Source organism: Pogona vitticeps, chromosome 5, assembly GCF_051106095.1.
Source record: "Pogona vitticeps strain Pit_001003342236 chromosome 5, PviZW2.1, whole genome shotgun sequence".
NCBI lineage: Eukaryota > Metazoa > Chordata > Lepidosauria > Squamata > Agamidae > Pogona > Pogona vitticeps.
Genome location: NC_135787.1, coordinates 113,294,600 through 113,309,114, shown reverse-complemented (window position 1 = coordinate 113,309,114; position 14,515 = coordinate 113,294,600). Strand labels below are relative to the sequence as shown.

General features: G+C 42.5%; 1 protein-coding gene across 3 annotated transcripts in view; it reads right to left on the bottom strand.

Annotated features, from left to right (window-relative positions):
* The window catches only part of SEMA3C (semaphorin 3C), a 174,824-nt gene that overhangs the window by 64,321 nt on the left and 95,988 nt on the right, over positions 1-14,515 (bottom strand). For all 3 annotated transcript variants that reach the window (XM_020790016.3, XM_078394289.1, XM_073000725.2), the window contains one exon: positions 7,668-7,787. In XM_020790016.3, the coding sequence (XP_020645675.3) occupies positions 7,668-7,787 (120 nt within the window). The remainder of the gene's footprint in view (positions 1-7,667; positions 7,788-14,515) is intronic.

Below are 14,515 nucleotides of genomic sequence, written 5' to 3'. Positions count from 1 at the left end.
CCTTTTGCTATCAGTTGACAATCTATCTCTTTAGAGAGGCTTTTGGGAACTAAGAGGCAATTGAGAGGGGGAGACCACTTGAAATGTAAAATGTTAAAATGTATAGCTTTTAAGTAATGTTTTAAATTTGTATACATTATCATTTAAAGTCATCATTGATTTGTTTTATTTAATGATTGACTTTAAATGTTTTGTATGCCACATTGGGTTCCCCATGGGGGAGAAAAATAAAATAAATAAATAAAATGTCAATTGGAACTTCATCACTGATGAGCACCTGTCTCCTGGTCATACTTAGGTGATGAGGTAGCCAAACCTTCTCCAATCCAAGTCTGAATGTCAAACATTTGGTGCCCACTGTTACGCAAAATTCACGTGTTATGGCCTCTAGAGATCTTGGCCTTTTAGGAGGATATGAATGTTCATATCAATCGGTTCTTTTATTTCCCTTTTTCACTGCTAAAACATCTTTTGCCTGTGAAAAATGATGGTGAGTTGTAAAATGAAATGAGAAAAGCCATCGACTTGTTGGTAAGAAGTGTAACTTCTCACAACCTTTGCATGTGGGAATGCTAATTACTATGCACAGATGCAATAGGAACAAAGGGGAGAAAGGCACTCACATTAAATCCTTACATTTGAAGCAGCTTTGCTATTGTTGGCCTGTACAATAACAGCACTGAAAGCATGAGGTCTGCTGTCAAAGGCCTAACAGACTCCAAACATCTCAGACAGCCGTTTATTTGATCAATTGTTCATAGACATGTAGCAAAAGAGACAGGCTGACTGAAGCCAATTCCAGTACACACAAGATGTGTATTTTTATTTTGCAGTGTCGGAAGAGCATTGCTTTGCTTCATCTTGAAGTCTAGCATTTTACTGTAAATTTATCAGTGTCATATTAGATCAACAAAGCCAAGAAAAAAATATTTCTCTGATTAATGTGGAGATTGTGGGTCTTGTTACATACAGCACTGATGTTACCTGTCTGTCATGGGTTTGGAGGGAAAGTTCCATCCTATGGGGAGTGGAAGGCGGGACATCAGGAGGAGGGGCTGTACTGTATATATATGTGAAGCGTGTGTGGAGAGCAGGAGAAGAAGCAGCAGCTGGGAAGAAGAAGCTGGTGTGGGAGTCTGTGTGTCAGACAGGGTACTACTGTGTGTCAGTCAGTACCAACCTGATAGGTTCAGGTGTCTGTATGGTTAGCCAGAACTGATAGGTTCAGGGTCTGTGCTTCAAGTCAAGTGTTCTGTGTGAACCAAACTGTATGCATGTATGAATGAGACTAAGCCACGTTACTATATCTTATTCACCTGATCATTTTATTTTCCCTGTGTGTTGTTTTAAATAAACCTTATTCTTTTATTTGTTGAAAATCCATCCCTGGTCTGTGTGACTTCTTATAGGGAATGGTTGGTGGCAGCTTAGTTAACGTGTGGCAGATCCCAGTAGGTCTGGGTTTGTCACATTGATTGGTGTCCAGCGTGTGGGATACGACTGGTCCAGTTGTCCAGCGGTCCAGCAAAGCCTTGGCAAGTGTGCCCAGAGCAAGGGGGGTCTAGTCAGGGACAATCTGAGAGCGCGTAGGTAATCTTCTAGGTGTGCCTCACAGGGAGGTGCACTAGTAGAAGAACGTGTAACCTCAGATTGGGGGCTAGATTAGGGAGCTCTGAGGCAGCCTGTTTTGGCGGGAAAAAGCTGAGGCAAAATTGTAAAGTAGAAGTGATTTAGCCTGCCTGCTGCGAGGCCCAGCAGAGGGGGGTAGACTCTAACTCGCAACTGTTGCAAGTTAGTGCTGAAGGACAGCAGCAATCTATAGAGAAAGCTGGTTCTGAGGCAAAAAAAAAAAGTGGTCGCTTTATTTTGAGGCTTGACTTTTGAAAGCAGCCTGTTCTGGGGGGGGGATTATGCCCTTGACTCGAAGCCAAATGGCAGAAATGGGTGAAGTGAAAGACCCCCAGGTTGACCAAGGTTCTGAGGATGAATTTGGCTCAGTGCAAGGTGACAGCACGGGAGAACAGAACCCAGAACTCAGGAAAATGCTCATAGTCCAACAGCATGAACTGAGGATGAGGCAATTTGAAATGGAGGAAAGGGAAAGAGAGGAAAGATTAGAAAGAGAAAAAATGCAGGAAAGGGAGAGGCAAAGACAATTTGATCTGGAAAAAGAAAGAATGGCGTTTGAGTTAAGAAAATTGGAACTGATGAATCAGAACAATAATAACAATAGGGATTCTGAGGGAGGCCAATTGTCTAAGGCTGACCTGAAGAAATTCCCTGTATACCACAAGGGAGATTGTCCTGAGGTGTTCTTTTCCTTAGTGGAAAGAGCGTTTGTGGACTTCTCAGTAAGGGAAACTGAGAAGATGACCATCATGCGATCTTTAATCAGTGGCAGCCTTGCTGAAGTTTATTCAGAGATGCCACAGGAACTGATGAAAGATTTTGCAGAGTTTAAAAAACTGGTGTTTGCAAGACATGGGATAAATGCGGAACAGCTGAGGCAAAGATTCAGGTCAATCACCAAGAAACCAGAGCAGACTTTTACCCAAGTGGGGGCCCAATTGGTGAGGCTGCTAGAGAAATGGCTATCTCAGGAGGGGACAGAGACCTTTCAGCAGCTCAAAGACTTGATAGCGCTGGAACAGTTCTATGCAGTCCTGCATGGGGAACTGAAATTCCAGGTGAGGGAAAGGAAACCGAAATCTGTGGCAGAAGCAGCCGAGATCGCAGATTTTATTTACCAGATAAGAAAGCCCTTAGGTGAGGGGAAATCTGTAGGTAAACCCAAAGAAACCTACAGCAAGTACTCTCAGGGACCAGGGAAAAGCCAGCAAGGGGGAGGGGCCCATGGTGAAGGGAAGCCCTCAGACATGAAACCAAGACCTCAGATTTTGGAGGGAAAACCAAAACAAGATGAGAAAGACTCAAAATATAGCAGAAAATGTTATTTCTGTCAGGGAAAGGGCCATCTAATCTCAGAGTGTGAGAAATTAAAGCAGCTAAAAGGAATTGTGCCTCAGGATTCGAGTGGAACCAAGCCAAAAGCTGTGTTCTGTGTCCAGAAAGAGCAAGGCTCATTGTCACCGAGGGAGCCTGTTGCCATGGCTACTCAATCTGGAACAGTTACATCTGCTGATCAGGCTGAGGAAAATGGTCCTCTTGTAGAGGTCAGGCGCTGCCTACTGGTGAGAACAGATTCTCAGTTGTTTGAAACAGCAGGGGTGGACGTAGGAATACTTGACCATCAGTATAGGGGGCTGCGGGACACTTGTTCCCAGGTGACCCTGTGCCATCCAGATATTATTCCTAGGGAGTATGTAATCCCAAATGAGAGCATGAAGGTGGCAGGGATTGAGGGGCAGGTGATCTCACTGCCAGTAGCGGAGGTACCTGTGAACTTTCAAGGCTGGAGGGGAGTTTGGCGGCTAGCGATTTCATCGACTCTGCCAGCAGCTGTGCTCGTGGGAAATGACCTGGCTGAACATGTGAAATGGGTGCTAGTGATTACACGCTCACAAGCCACCACGGGGACAGTTCAGGGGGGTAATGATGAGCCCGAGACGGAAGCAGGTGGGGGGAGTTCAGAAGCTGTGGTGGAAACCTTAACCACAGACAGCAGATTTGGGCAAGAGCAAAAGGCAGACGCCACTCTCCAAAAGTGTTTTGAACAGGTGACTGACGCCCAGCTAACACCTGAAACCCCAGTGAGATTTCTAGAGAAAAAGGGGATTTTGTATAGAGAGACCCTGAGGAATATCTCAAAAGGGGGAGATGGGATCAGAAGTCAGCTAGTGGTGCCTGAAAAGTATCGCCCCATGATCTTACAAAGGGGGCACTCTGACATGTTTGCTGCGCACTTAGGGGTGAACAAAACACAGCAGAGAATCACACAGAATTTTTACTGGCCTGACATGGGGAAGCAGATCAGGGAGTTCTGTAAACAATGTGATGTGTGTCAAAGGCAGGGGAATAGCCGCGACAGGACCAAAGCAAAGTTGTGCCCTTTGCCTGTGATTGACACTCCGTTCAAATGCATAGGGGTGGATATTGTGGGACCTTTGCCCAAGGCCACAAAGAGGGGGAATAGGTTCATTCTCACCATTGTGGACCATGCCACGAGGTACCCTGAAGCCATACCCTTGACTAACATTGAAACTAACACAGTGGCAGATGCCTTGGTGGGGTATATGTCCAGGATGGGATTTGCCTCAGAAATAATCACAGATTTGGGAGCATCGTTCACATCGAAGCTCATGAAACGCTTATGGCAAATCTGTGGAATTAAGCACAAGGAAACCACTGCCTATCACCCTGAAAGTAATGGGTTAACTGAGAAGTTCAATGGGACTCTAATGCGCATGATTAGGGCTTACTTGGCAGAGAATCCAAACAATTGGGACCAGAAGCTGCAATCCCTTTTGTTTGCTTATCGATCAGTGCCACAAGCCAGTACCGGGTTCAGTCCGTTTGAACTTTTATTTGGGAGAAGGGTGAAAGGGCCCCTTGATTTGATCAAACAAAATTGGGAGCAGATCACCCAGGATGACCCACAAGGTGTTGTGACATACATAGACACCTTGATGAATGACCTAAAGAGAAACCTAGAGCTAGCAACAGAGACCCTGCAAGCTCAAAAGGTCAGAAAGAAAGCTTGGGATGACCAGGAAGGCAGGGAGAGGCACTTAAACCCAGGGGAGGAAGTGCTTTGGCCTAGGCCTTGCAGAGGGAACAAACTGCAGCTGGGTAGCCCAGAAGTAAAGTGCTTGGGTCACATAGTAGGGGGAGGAGTGATAAAACCCCTCGAGGCCAAGATAGAAGCAGTTCGTGATTGGCCCAGACCCAACACCAAGAAAAAAGTCAAATCATTTCTTGGGTTGGTGGGCTACTACAGAAAGTTCATCCCGAGGTTTAGCGAGATTGCGGCTCCGCTGACCGATCTGACGAGAAAGAAGGCTGATGACCGCATCCCGTGGACCAGCGACTGTGAGGAGGCGTTCCAGAGGTTGAAGCAGGCGCTCATCAACTATCCAGTGCTGCGTGCTCCAGACTTCGACCGGGAGTTCATCATCTACACCGATGCGTCTAACAGCGGGGTAGGAGCAGTTCTTTGCCAGGAGGATGAGAATGGTGACCAGCATCCAGTGTCCTACCTGAGTAGGAAACTCCAGAAAGGTGAGAGACATTTGGCAACCGTGGAGAAGGAGTGTCTGGCCATAGTCTACGCGATCCAGAAGGCCAAGCCTTACATCTGGGGAAGACATTTTGTTCTGTGCACTGACCATTCACCACTGCAATGGTTAAAGACAATGAAAACCCACAATAGTAAACTTATGAGGTGGGCTTTAAACTTGCAAGACTATGACTTTGAAGTGAAGGTGGTCAGAGGGTCAGTGAACTGTGTTGCTGACGCCTTGTCAAGAAGACCTGAAGATTGAAGACGGCGAAAGAAACATGGACTATGTATATATGTTGGTGACCAAAGGTTAAATGTACCTGTTTTTTGAACTTGGTTTGTATGAATAAAGGTAAATTGATGTAATGTATATGGTAAATGTTTAAATGCCTAATTGATATGGTTAACTTAGAATGTAAGTATAAGTAAGTATGATATTGTATGTATAACTGTTGTTGTGTGTTTTATCCAGGTTGTTTTTTGGGAAAAAGCACCTTAGCTTTCCCCCTACAAAACAACTTATAAAGAGGGGAGGTGTTACATACAGCACTGATGTTACCTGTCTGTCATGGGTTTGGAGGGAAAGTTCCATCCTATGGGGAGTGGAAGGCGGGACATCAGGAGGAGGGGCTGTACTGTATATATATGTGAAGCGTGTGTGGAGAGCAGGAGAAGAAGCAGCAGCTGGGAAGAAGAAGCTGGTGTGGGAGTCTGTGTGTCAGACAGGGTACTACTGTGTGTCAGTCAGTACCAACCTGATAGGTTCAGGTGTCTGTATGGTTAGCCAGAACTGATAGGTTCAGGGTCTGTGCTTCAAGTCAAGTGTTCTGTGTGAACCAAACTGTATGCATGTATGAATGAGACTAAGCCACGTTACTATATCTTATTCACCTGATCATTTTATTTTCCCTGTGTGTTGTTTTAAATAAACCTTATTCTTTTATTTGTTGAAAATCCATCCCTGGTCTGTGTGACTTCTTATAGGGAATGGTTGGTGGCAGCTTAGTTAACGTGTGGCAGATCCCAGTAGGTCTGGGTTTGTCACAGGTCTGTTGAAGAATCTTGTGAGGGTGCCTTTGAAAATGGATCAGGATTCCTCTTGCATCTGCAGAAATTAGGTCTGAGTTGTAAGGAATGAGAAAGTGCTAAATTTTGTGAACATGGTATCTCCTAGTGGAAAGCAGACTTAAAGGAACAGGTTTTATGGATATTAAACCCAAAATAAAAACACTACCTGAAATGGCCACTGCCATGGGGAGATTCTGGGACCGATAGTCCAGAAAAGATAACTCTTCTGAGTTCTAGAAGCACCAGTTCTCCTTTTTGGCTATTTTTTTATGAGCACACTGGTACGTAAATGTTTGCAGGTGTCAAGGGCTGAGAGAACACCATGTCATTTCTAAGATCACTGGGCCAGCCTTCCTACATTACACAGTGGTTGTACGACACCAAAATAGCCACGGAGCACTTAGTGTGCGGCCCTAAAGGACCTACAGGAAGCCTTGGCAATCCGCACATCCTTCTGGCCATTCCTTCTGTGAGCACAAATAATGAACTCGCCATTATACTCTCACTATACTTGCCTTGCCTGCCAGTATTATTAATCCCTTGATGGAAGAGGTGGAGAATATTTACTTCCAATATATGCAAGCTTTTCTGAGTATTTCATAACACATGTGGAAGTGCATACTTTTCATTTAATTGGGTTGGGCATCCTCACTACTCTCAAGGTGACCATTTCAACAGTTCTGCCTGCAGAGCAGTGATCTTAAATAGGGAGCACTCAGCAGTATAGGCATGTCCCTTTCCCTGCTTCCACAGTCATTCACGGTCAAATGTTTTTGGCCTTCTATGTCTCTCAGCTGCCAGTGGAAAGCTAATTGATTCCATGATACTGGAACTGCTTCGTTGGCATGAAATAAGAGAGATGTGGCCAGAGGTTTGTCCTCGCATATCTTGTGACAACCAACAGCAGGGACTTTTGCAGGGTTAGAGGTTATATACCATGTGAGCAGCCAATATTGTCTTTGTAGCAGATACTGACAGTCCATTGCATAAAGATTTGATAAATGAAATGTTAGTGCTGGCTCATCTGGAGGCAGCAACATGCTGGAAGACCTTGGAGGATCTGAATCTGAAGGATTGGTTGAACTGTGCATATCTATGGATGCATGGTATTCTGCTATTGTCTGTGCAAGAAAAGACTCATCATTATATAATCCTTCACTTGAGCAGTTGAGATTTTGGAAGGGCATCCTTTATTAGGCTGTGGACTTGAATGTTTACATATGGAGAAAAAGAATTGCTTCTATGCCATGAGAGCTTTTTTGTGGTCAAGTCAGCCAGAGTTTCTACTTTCCCTCCATTATATGCTGTGGGCAATGTATTGTGTTGTACTGAGATATGTTCTGCTTTGTAGCAAATTCTTGGCAGGCATCAGGCAGACTTCTACTGACAAACACAACCCCTGACAGACTAAAACACTTGCCTCAGACCTTCGCCCTCTATTAAGGTAGGCACATACAGGGCTGAATGCTCCACTCCCACATACATAGAGATGAGTCCGGTTGAATGTCTGTATGACACGAACAAAGTTGCCACAACCATGCTGTAGAGAGAACAAAACAAAAAGACCCAATTGATAAATGGCTGCACGTACATTGCATTGTGATATTTAGTTGCAAACACAGTGTTGAAATATAACTAGAAATGTGTGTTCTTGAGGGTTAGCCATACGTAGTTACATTTAACAGGAATCACAGAGCAATATTATTAAGCGGGAGGAGCATTTGCCTTGCATTCAGAAGGTCCCAAGTACACTCCATAGGGCATCCTCTTAAAAGTATTACAGATTAAAGTCTGGGCTCCCTCACTGGGAGAAAGGCAGCATATAAATTTACTAAATAAATAAACAGTTGGTGTAGAATCATATGGACTAGAACATAGGCATGGACAAGCTACCTCTGATCATAGGAAAGTTCATGAACAGAAAACAAGTAGAACTATCATGGTTGAAATAGTATACAAACAAATGAATGAAAGAAAGAAAGAAAGAAAGAAAGAAAGAAAGAAAGAAAGAAAGAAAACATTATGATAATCTCAAAAGGAAGTCTGAAAAACCTCTGCCTTCCAATTCTTGGCGTTGCCATTTCTTGAAGGGTGGTCACAGTCAGCAAAATGTTTCTTAGCCTTGTTGTACTTGTCTAGACAGCTTTCCCCAACAATATTGAAAGTCTGACATGATTACAGCATTAGTTTCAGCAGACATGAAACATTTAGCCGTGCTTTCAACATGTGACAAGATTTTCAGAGCCATGAGTACAGAAAATGTAAACATGCACAGAGACCTGTTCTGTGTTCTCCTTCTCCCTCCTGCCATTTTCCCACCTTCCTGTTCATTCTACTCTTTAGGACTCTCAGAGATGCGTGCTGTTCACTTTATACCCAGATGTTTGCATTCCAGGTATGACATTATGGATGATATCGTTCTGTCTGTATATGCAGCATACACTAAGATTATTAGGGATTGTGTGCAGATAAACCCTATTTCATTGCATGACATTCATGTTCCATTCCAGAGAGCATTTCATTTTTCTATGACACCTTTTTACATGATACTCAGAAAGATATTACATCAATAGCTGATGGTGCACTCTACAGGATACTCTCTTGTGCTCTTTACCATACACAAAGTGACACCAAGGAAGAGAAAATCCCAGAAGCTGGCTCCTTTTTTCATCAATTAACAAATTCTCACTCAAAGACAAAGCAATTGTCAGGACAAGTTTTCAACAAGGGTGAATGATAAATGAGCACAAGAGGTAAACCTGTAGACCAGGGGTCCCCAACCCCCGGTCCGTGGCCCAGTGCCAGTCTGTGGCCATGGCAGGACCAGGTAGAGGAGACAGATCTCCTGCCCCCCGCATGCACTCCCCCCCGCATCCCACCTGCACCCATGGATGGCCCACCCCTCACACACACATGTCCTGGTCACTGGGCCCTGCCCATTTGCGCACGCACGAGTGCACCCTGCCCATCTGCGAGCACGCCCCACTCATTGTGCATGCGCACAAGTGTGCCCCACCCATCCGTGAGCATGCCCTGCCCCTCCCACAAGCATGGGAGGGTGCCCCACCCCCCAGGCTCTGACACTGGGTCCATCCCCACTGCTCATTTCCCAGCCGGGCTCTGCCTCCCGGAGCTCGGCCAGGAAGCGAGCAGCGCAGAGGGATGCAGTGCTGGGAGTTAGAGCCCGGCCGGGAGGCCATTTGAATTTCCTGTCATCAGCCGGCCGAAGGCAGCGAGGAGCACTGAGGACTGACGCAGCCACCCTGGCAAGCAACCACTGGTGCTGGTTCTGGAGCTGGAGCCGGCATCAGGCACCAGCGGCAGCATTGGTCCGTGAAGGGCGTTGAGGAGAGAGCAGGAGGAGAGCCGGGAGGTGAGCAGCTGAAGCACCCCGGCCAGACTCAAGCCTCCCAGCCGCAGCGGTTGCAGCGACAGTGGAGGCCCGGGAGGCTGAGGAGGCTTCAGACTGGTAAGGTGCTGCTCTTTTAAAAAGTTTTGGGTGGGTGGCTTTTGTTTTGTTGGGGGGATTGATGGTCTTTTTTTTTTTTTTTGCAGTCCCAGTGTGGTGCTTGCTCTGTTTATTTTTATTTTGGTATTTTTTTTAAATGCTGGAATGGATTAATCTCATTCCCATGCATTTCAATGGGAAATGGTGCTTTGACTTATGAACGTTTTGATTTACGAACATCTTCTGGGATGGATTAAGTTCATACGCCAAGGCACCACTGTATACATGAACTTCGCACAAATTCCAAATTTCCCTCATATAGAATTACCCAGTGCTAGAGGATCCCAGAAGATGAGCACATGATCTGTACTATAGTTCTTGGGAGAAGACAGAAGCAAGAATAGCTGGGATAAGGCTGTAGTCCCTTTGTGCCAAAATATTTTAAAAAGCTGTTTTGGACTTAAGGAAATGGTGAAGCAAGAGTGTGAGTAACTGCAACACATCCAGTGGAGAATAATATGCACCCTTTAATCTCTCAGGTAAACTAATGTTGCCATGTCTGTTCCACAGAATGCAGACTAGAAAGCAATCTTCCAATTTCCAAACCCTTTCCTTGGGATAGACAAGCTGAGGAAGAAAAGTTACATTGGACTAAAAGCTACAGTGCTGTTGTGTGCATATTTTCTAAAAGATGTCCCCTCATCTTTTGATTTTTTTTTAAAAGAGAGGACTGACAGCAAAGATTAACATTAACAAAGATTCGTGGGATGGTTGAAACTATGGCAGGGTATAGGCACAAAAACTCTCCTAACATTGACTAAGACCACTTACAGTGACAAAGCCAAAAGTGGCAATTTCATAGCTTAAATGAGTGAGCTTCTGAAGATTTGTTCTGTATTAATTTTAAAATATATTTTAAAATATTTTTACAACTAGAATCCCTTTAGCAGCACCATTGCTTATTTGGCCAGGAAGGAGTTAAAAGGTTTTGCTCCTGAGAATCAACTAATTGGATCCTGACTGACAGGGTCAAATGTTCAGATTGCCCCAACCCTGAAGCTGATATCCCCTTTAAAGACTTTTGTAAGGAAAGTTTACTGAAAGCACTCAGGGCTGGGATAAATACAGCTCTGTGCTTCTGTTATGCAGAAATAACTTGAATTTGCCTTACAAAATGGTATGCTAATTCACTTGCAAAATGTGGCAAAATGTACCACTTTCTGGAGGACTGTCACTCCCTCACTTTCTTTAAAGCAAGCCTGTTTTTAAAAACTCTTTAATGGAAACTTATCTTCTGATTATTTTTGTAACCTTTCACTGACCTCCAAATGCTTCTCTCCTGAGGCCACAAAGCTGCATCAATGTATTTAGTTGGCAACACTCTTACTGGCAAGCCTGTTCCATGCATGCTCAGTTTATAATAAAGTCACCATTATTTTTTTCTGAAAGGACTTTTTTTAAGGTTCAATATCTCAGCCCCTGCAGTTTTCTTTTCTTTCTTTTCTTTCAGGATAAGCAAGATTGGTCTTTTTAGTTTGCATGAGCTGATTTATATCAGGGGCTTTTAGGGTCACTTGTTTCTGCACGGGGGTGGAAATAATTTTTCTTTTTTAAAAAATCATAACTCAAAAACCTTTTGTTCAAACATCCTCAAATCTAGCACAGTGCATGTGCAGTCCGCTACATCTGTGCCAAATTTGGTACTGAACTGAAGTCAAGTTTCAAGGTTAATTTTTTGGGGGGGGGAGTTGGCTGCACCCAGTTTTAGAGTTGCATTGTCAACTATTGATTATGTTGATTTGCTCTGCTGAAAAATATAACTGCATGACTGTGCAGCTCTAATGTCCTAGTTACACTGGAAATCAGGAGGAGTCAAATACATGGCACAAGACAGTGGTGCCTCGCTAGACAGTTACCCCGCATGACAGTTTTTTCGCTAGACATTGACTTTTTGCAATCGCTATAGTGATTCGCAAAACAGTGTTTCCTATGGGGGAATTTCGCTGAACAATGTTTGGTCTCTGCTTCGCAAACCAATTTTTGCTAGACAATGATTTTGACAGCTCCCTCTGTGCTCGCAAAACGGGTATTTTCGGGACCTAAGCTTCGCAAGACAGCTATTTAAACAGCTGATCGGCGGTTCACAAAGCTGCTTTCCTATGGCTGATCTTCGCTAGACAACGACGATTCTTCCCCATTGGAACACATTAAACAGATTTCAATGCATTCCGATGGGGAAATGCTTTTCGCTAGATGATGATTTCACTAAATAACAATTTCAGTGGAACGGATTATCATCGTCTAGCGAGGCACCACTCTACTTTGTGGACTAATGAAGGCTGACATTTGCTGGCTAAAGATATTCTCCCTTCTGGACCGAACAAGATATGGTCAGTCAAAGAGCTCCATGATTTATTAATGCTACAGACATTTATATGGTGTCTTACAGTCTGATCAGCCAAAAATTTAAGTGAAAGCCTGAAGTTGGGATGGACAGATAGCCCTGCTTGTGGCCTGTGTCAGGTTTACATGTGTTCTTTCCTAAGCCAGTTCGACCCCATTTCCTCATTGACCTGACTTTTAAAAAGATTTTTATTCCCATTTTGATACCGTTTGAGGCAAATGAAGGAAGGAATAACAGAATGGAGAGAAGTATAAAATCCAAAGTAAGGATGTGAACCTCACAGCCTCTCATCCTCTGAATGAAAGCAATGAAAACTACTGTACTGTAATTCTCTTCTCTTTCTGGAGAGATTTCTCTGTGGAAGGTGGATTTTCCCCCTCAAAAATGTTCTAAGAAAATCTTTCCAGATTCCTCAGAGGTTTCATTTTTTTTCTGGAAAAAGTGCCAAGCAACACATAATCATTACAGAACAGCATCTTTCCTGTGCAGAATCCATCCAGAAAGGATATAAGAAATACAAGGCTACACATGACTGTTTCAGTTGCTGACAAAAATGGCATTTTTATAGCACAGGATTCAGTGAAAATAGCCATTAGGCTGCACATAATCTAGCAAATTTCTTTTGAGAACACCAGATAAAAACTTTTAAAAATGTTTTTACTGTTTTAATTTTTATAGGAAGCCATATTTTGCTGAAGCAGGGGCAAGTCTTAGCAGAGAATCTCACCATGGTGAAATTTGGAAAAGCACAAATGATAAAAAAATGTAAATACTCTACATGTAAAACCCTTGATCTAATCAATAATTCCATTTTCATGTTCATATTTAAGGAAATACAGATCATGTTGGTTGCCTTGAAAATATGAACCAAGCACAATCCTTGATTTTCCTCCTCTAATGACTAGAAAATGTTCAATGAACTATGTCACAAGAAACACAAAACTATAGTTGAGGAATAGCCATGGCAAGTTTCATCACTGCTTGTTCTCCTTCTCCCATCTACATTGCTGCGATCAGAAGTTTCCATCTCCATGTCAGATTTACCACTGCTCAGTATATTCTCTAAACCTTAACTAGAGTAAACTTTAACTACAGTTAGTAGAAACCAAAGAGCTTCATAAATCGTCATCTGGAAATGCTTTGTTTTTACTGGCTATAATTAAGATTAACCATAATATGTTGGGTCTGAATAATCCAACAAGCCAAAACAGAACAAAGTTACTGAATTTCTCAGTTAACACACAGGAGATAAAATGGCAGGCCATGGTACTGTGGTTCACTTAGGCTAATTTTCACAACACTGAACATTTTGGCCAGAACACTGTCTAGTTTCATGGAAGGGAGTGACTTGATGTAAAATCAGCATCAGAGTAGAAAAGATATGGGAGATATAATTCAGGAACTGGCTATATTTTCATCTGTAAATAATGATTTTCTAAAAATGATATATTTTTTAAAAAAAGATTGTGATATTTCTCAAATTGGTTTCACATTAGGTTAAATGCAGATTAACTTTTGTATGTTTAAATCATTTATAAGATAGAATTACAAAAACCGTTTAAATGTAGCTATATTCATTACAGATTCTGGAAAATTAAGTAGTGCACAGAAAAAACACTAGGGTTTATTTTTAAAATGAACTGAACAGAACTGAAGCAGTTGAGGTTAACAACTTTTCCCGCTCTCTCTTATTTAAACTAGGGCAAAGATGGGTCAAGTCTCTGCCTTTATCCTAATCAAGACATTCCAGTCTGTATTTTGAATTTTTTACTTACAAACTGGATCTGAATTGTTATGGCTCACATGTTGAACAGCATCTGTGAGGTGCACTATTGCATGCCATGTGAGGCAACTATATACAAGCGTAGCATTTTTTCAAAGCTTAGCATTTGTAAAGAAAAAAAAATTGACTCCGCATTGTTTTGTCAGTTGAAAACCACCACAGTAGAGTGCTCACTTACCACATTGCTCCTGCAAAATCAAATCAATGTTCTTATCTTCTCACAGATTCTACAAAAAGACTAACAGAGTGGTCTAGTATGACCAGATAGGCGGGATAGAAATAAAATAAATAAATAAATAAATAAATAAATAAATAAATAAATAAATAAATAAATGAATGAATGAATGAATGAATGAATGAATGAATGAATAAATAAATAAATAAATAAATAAATAAATAAATAAATAAATAAATAAATAAATAAATAACTTACTGCCTGTTTAGCACTGTTTGGAGCAGTTAATCTCAGCAGCAAATAGACAGCTTAGATTTCAAGAACTGAACATAACGTATGTTCAAGGATGAGGCTGCTTATCTGTATTCACTAGCAGAAGAAGACCTGTTTCTTTTCATATAATATACAGTTCATGCTAATTAAAAAGCATTGGTATGGACTGCAAGATTATTAATACC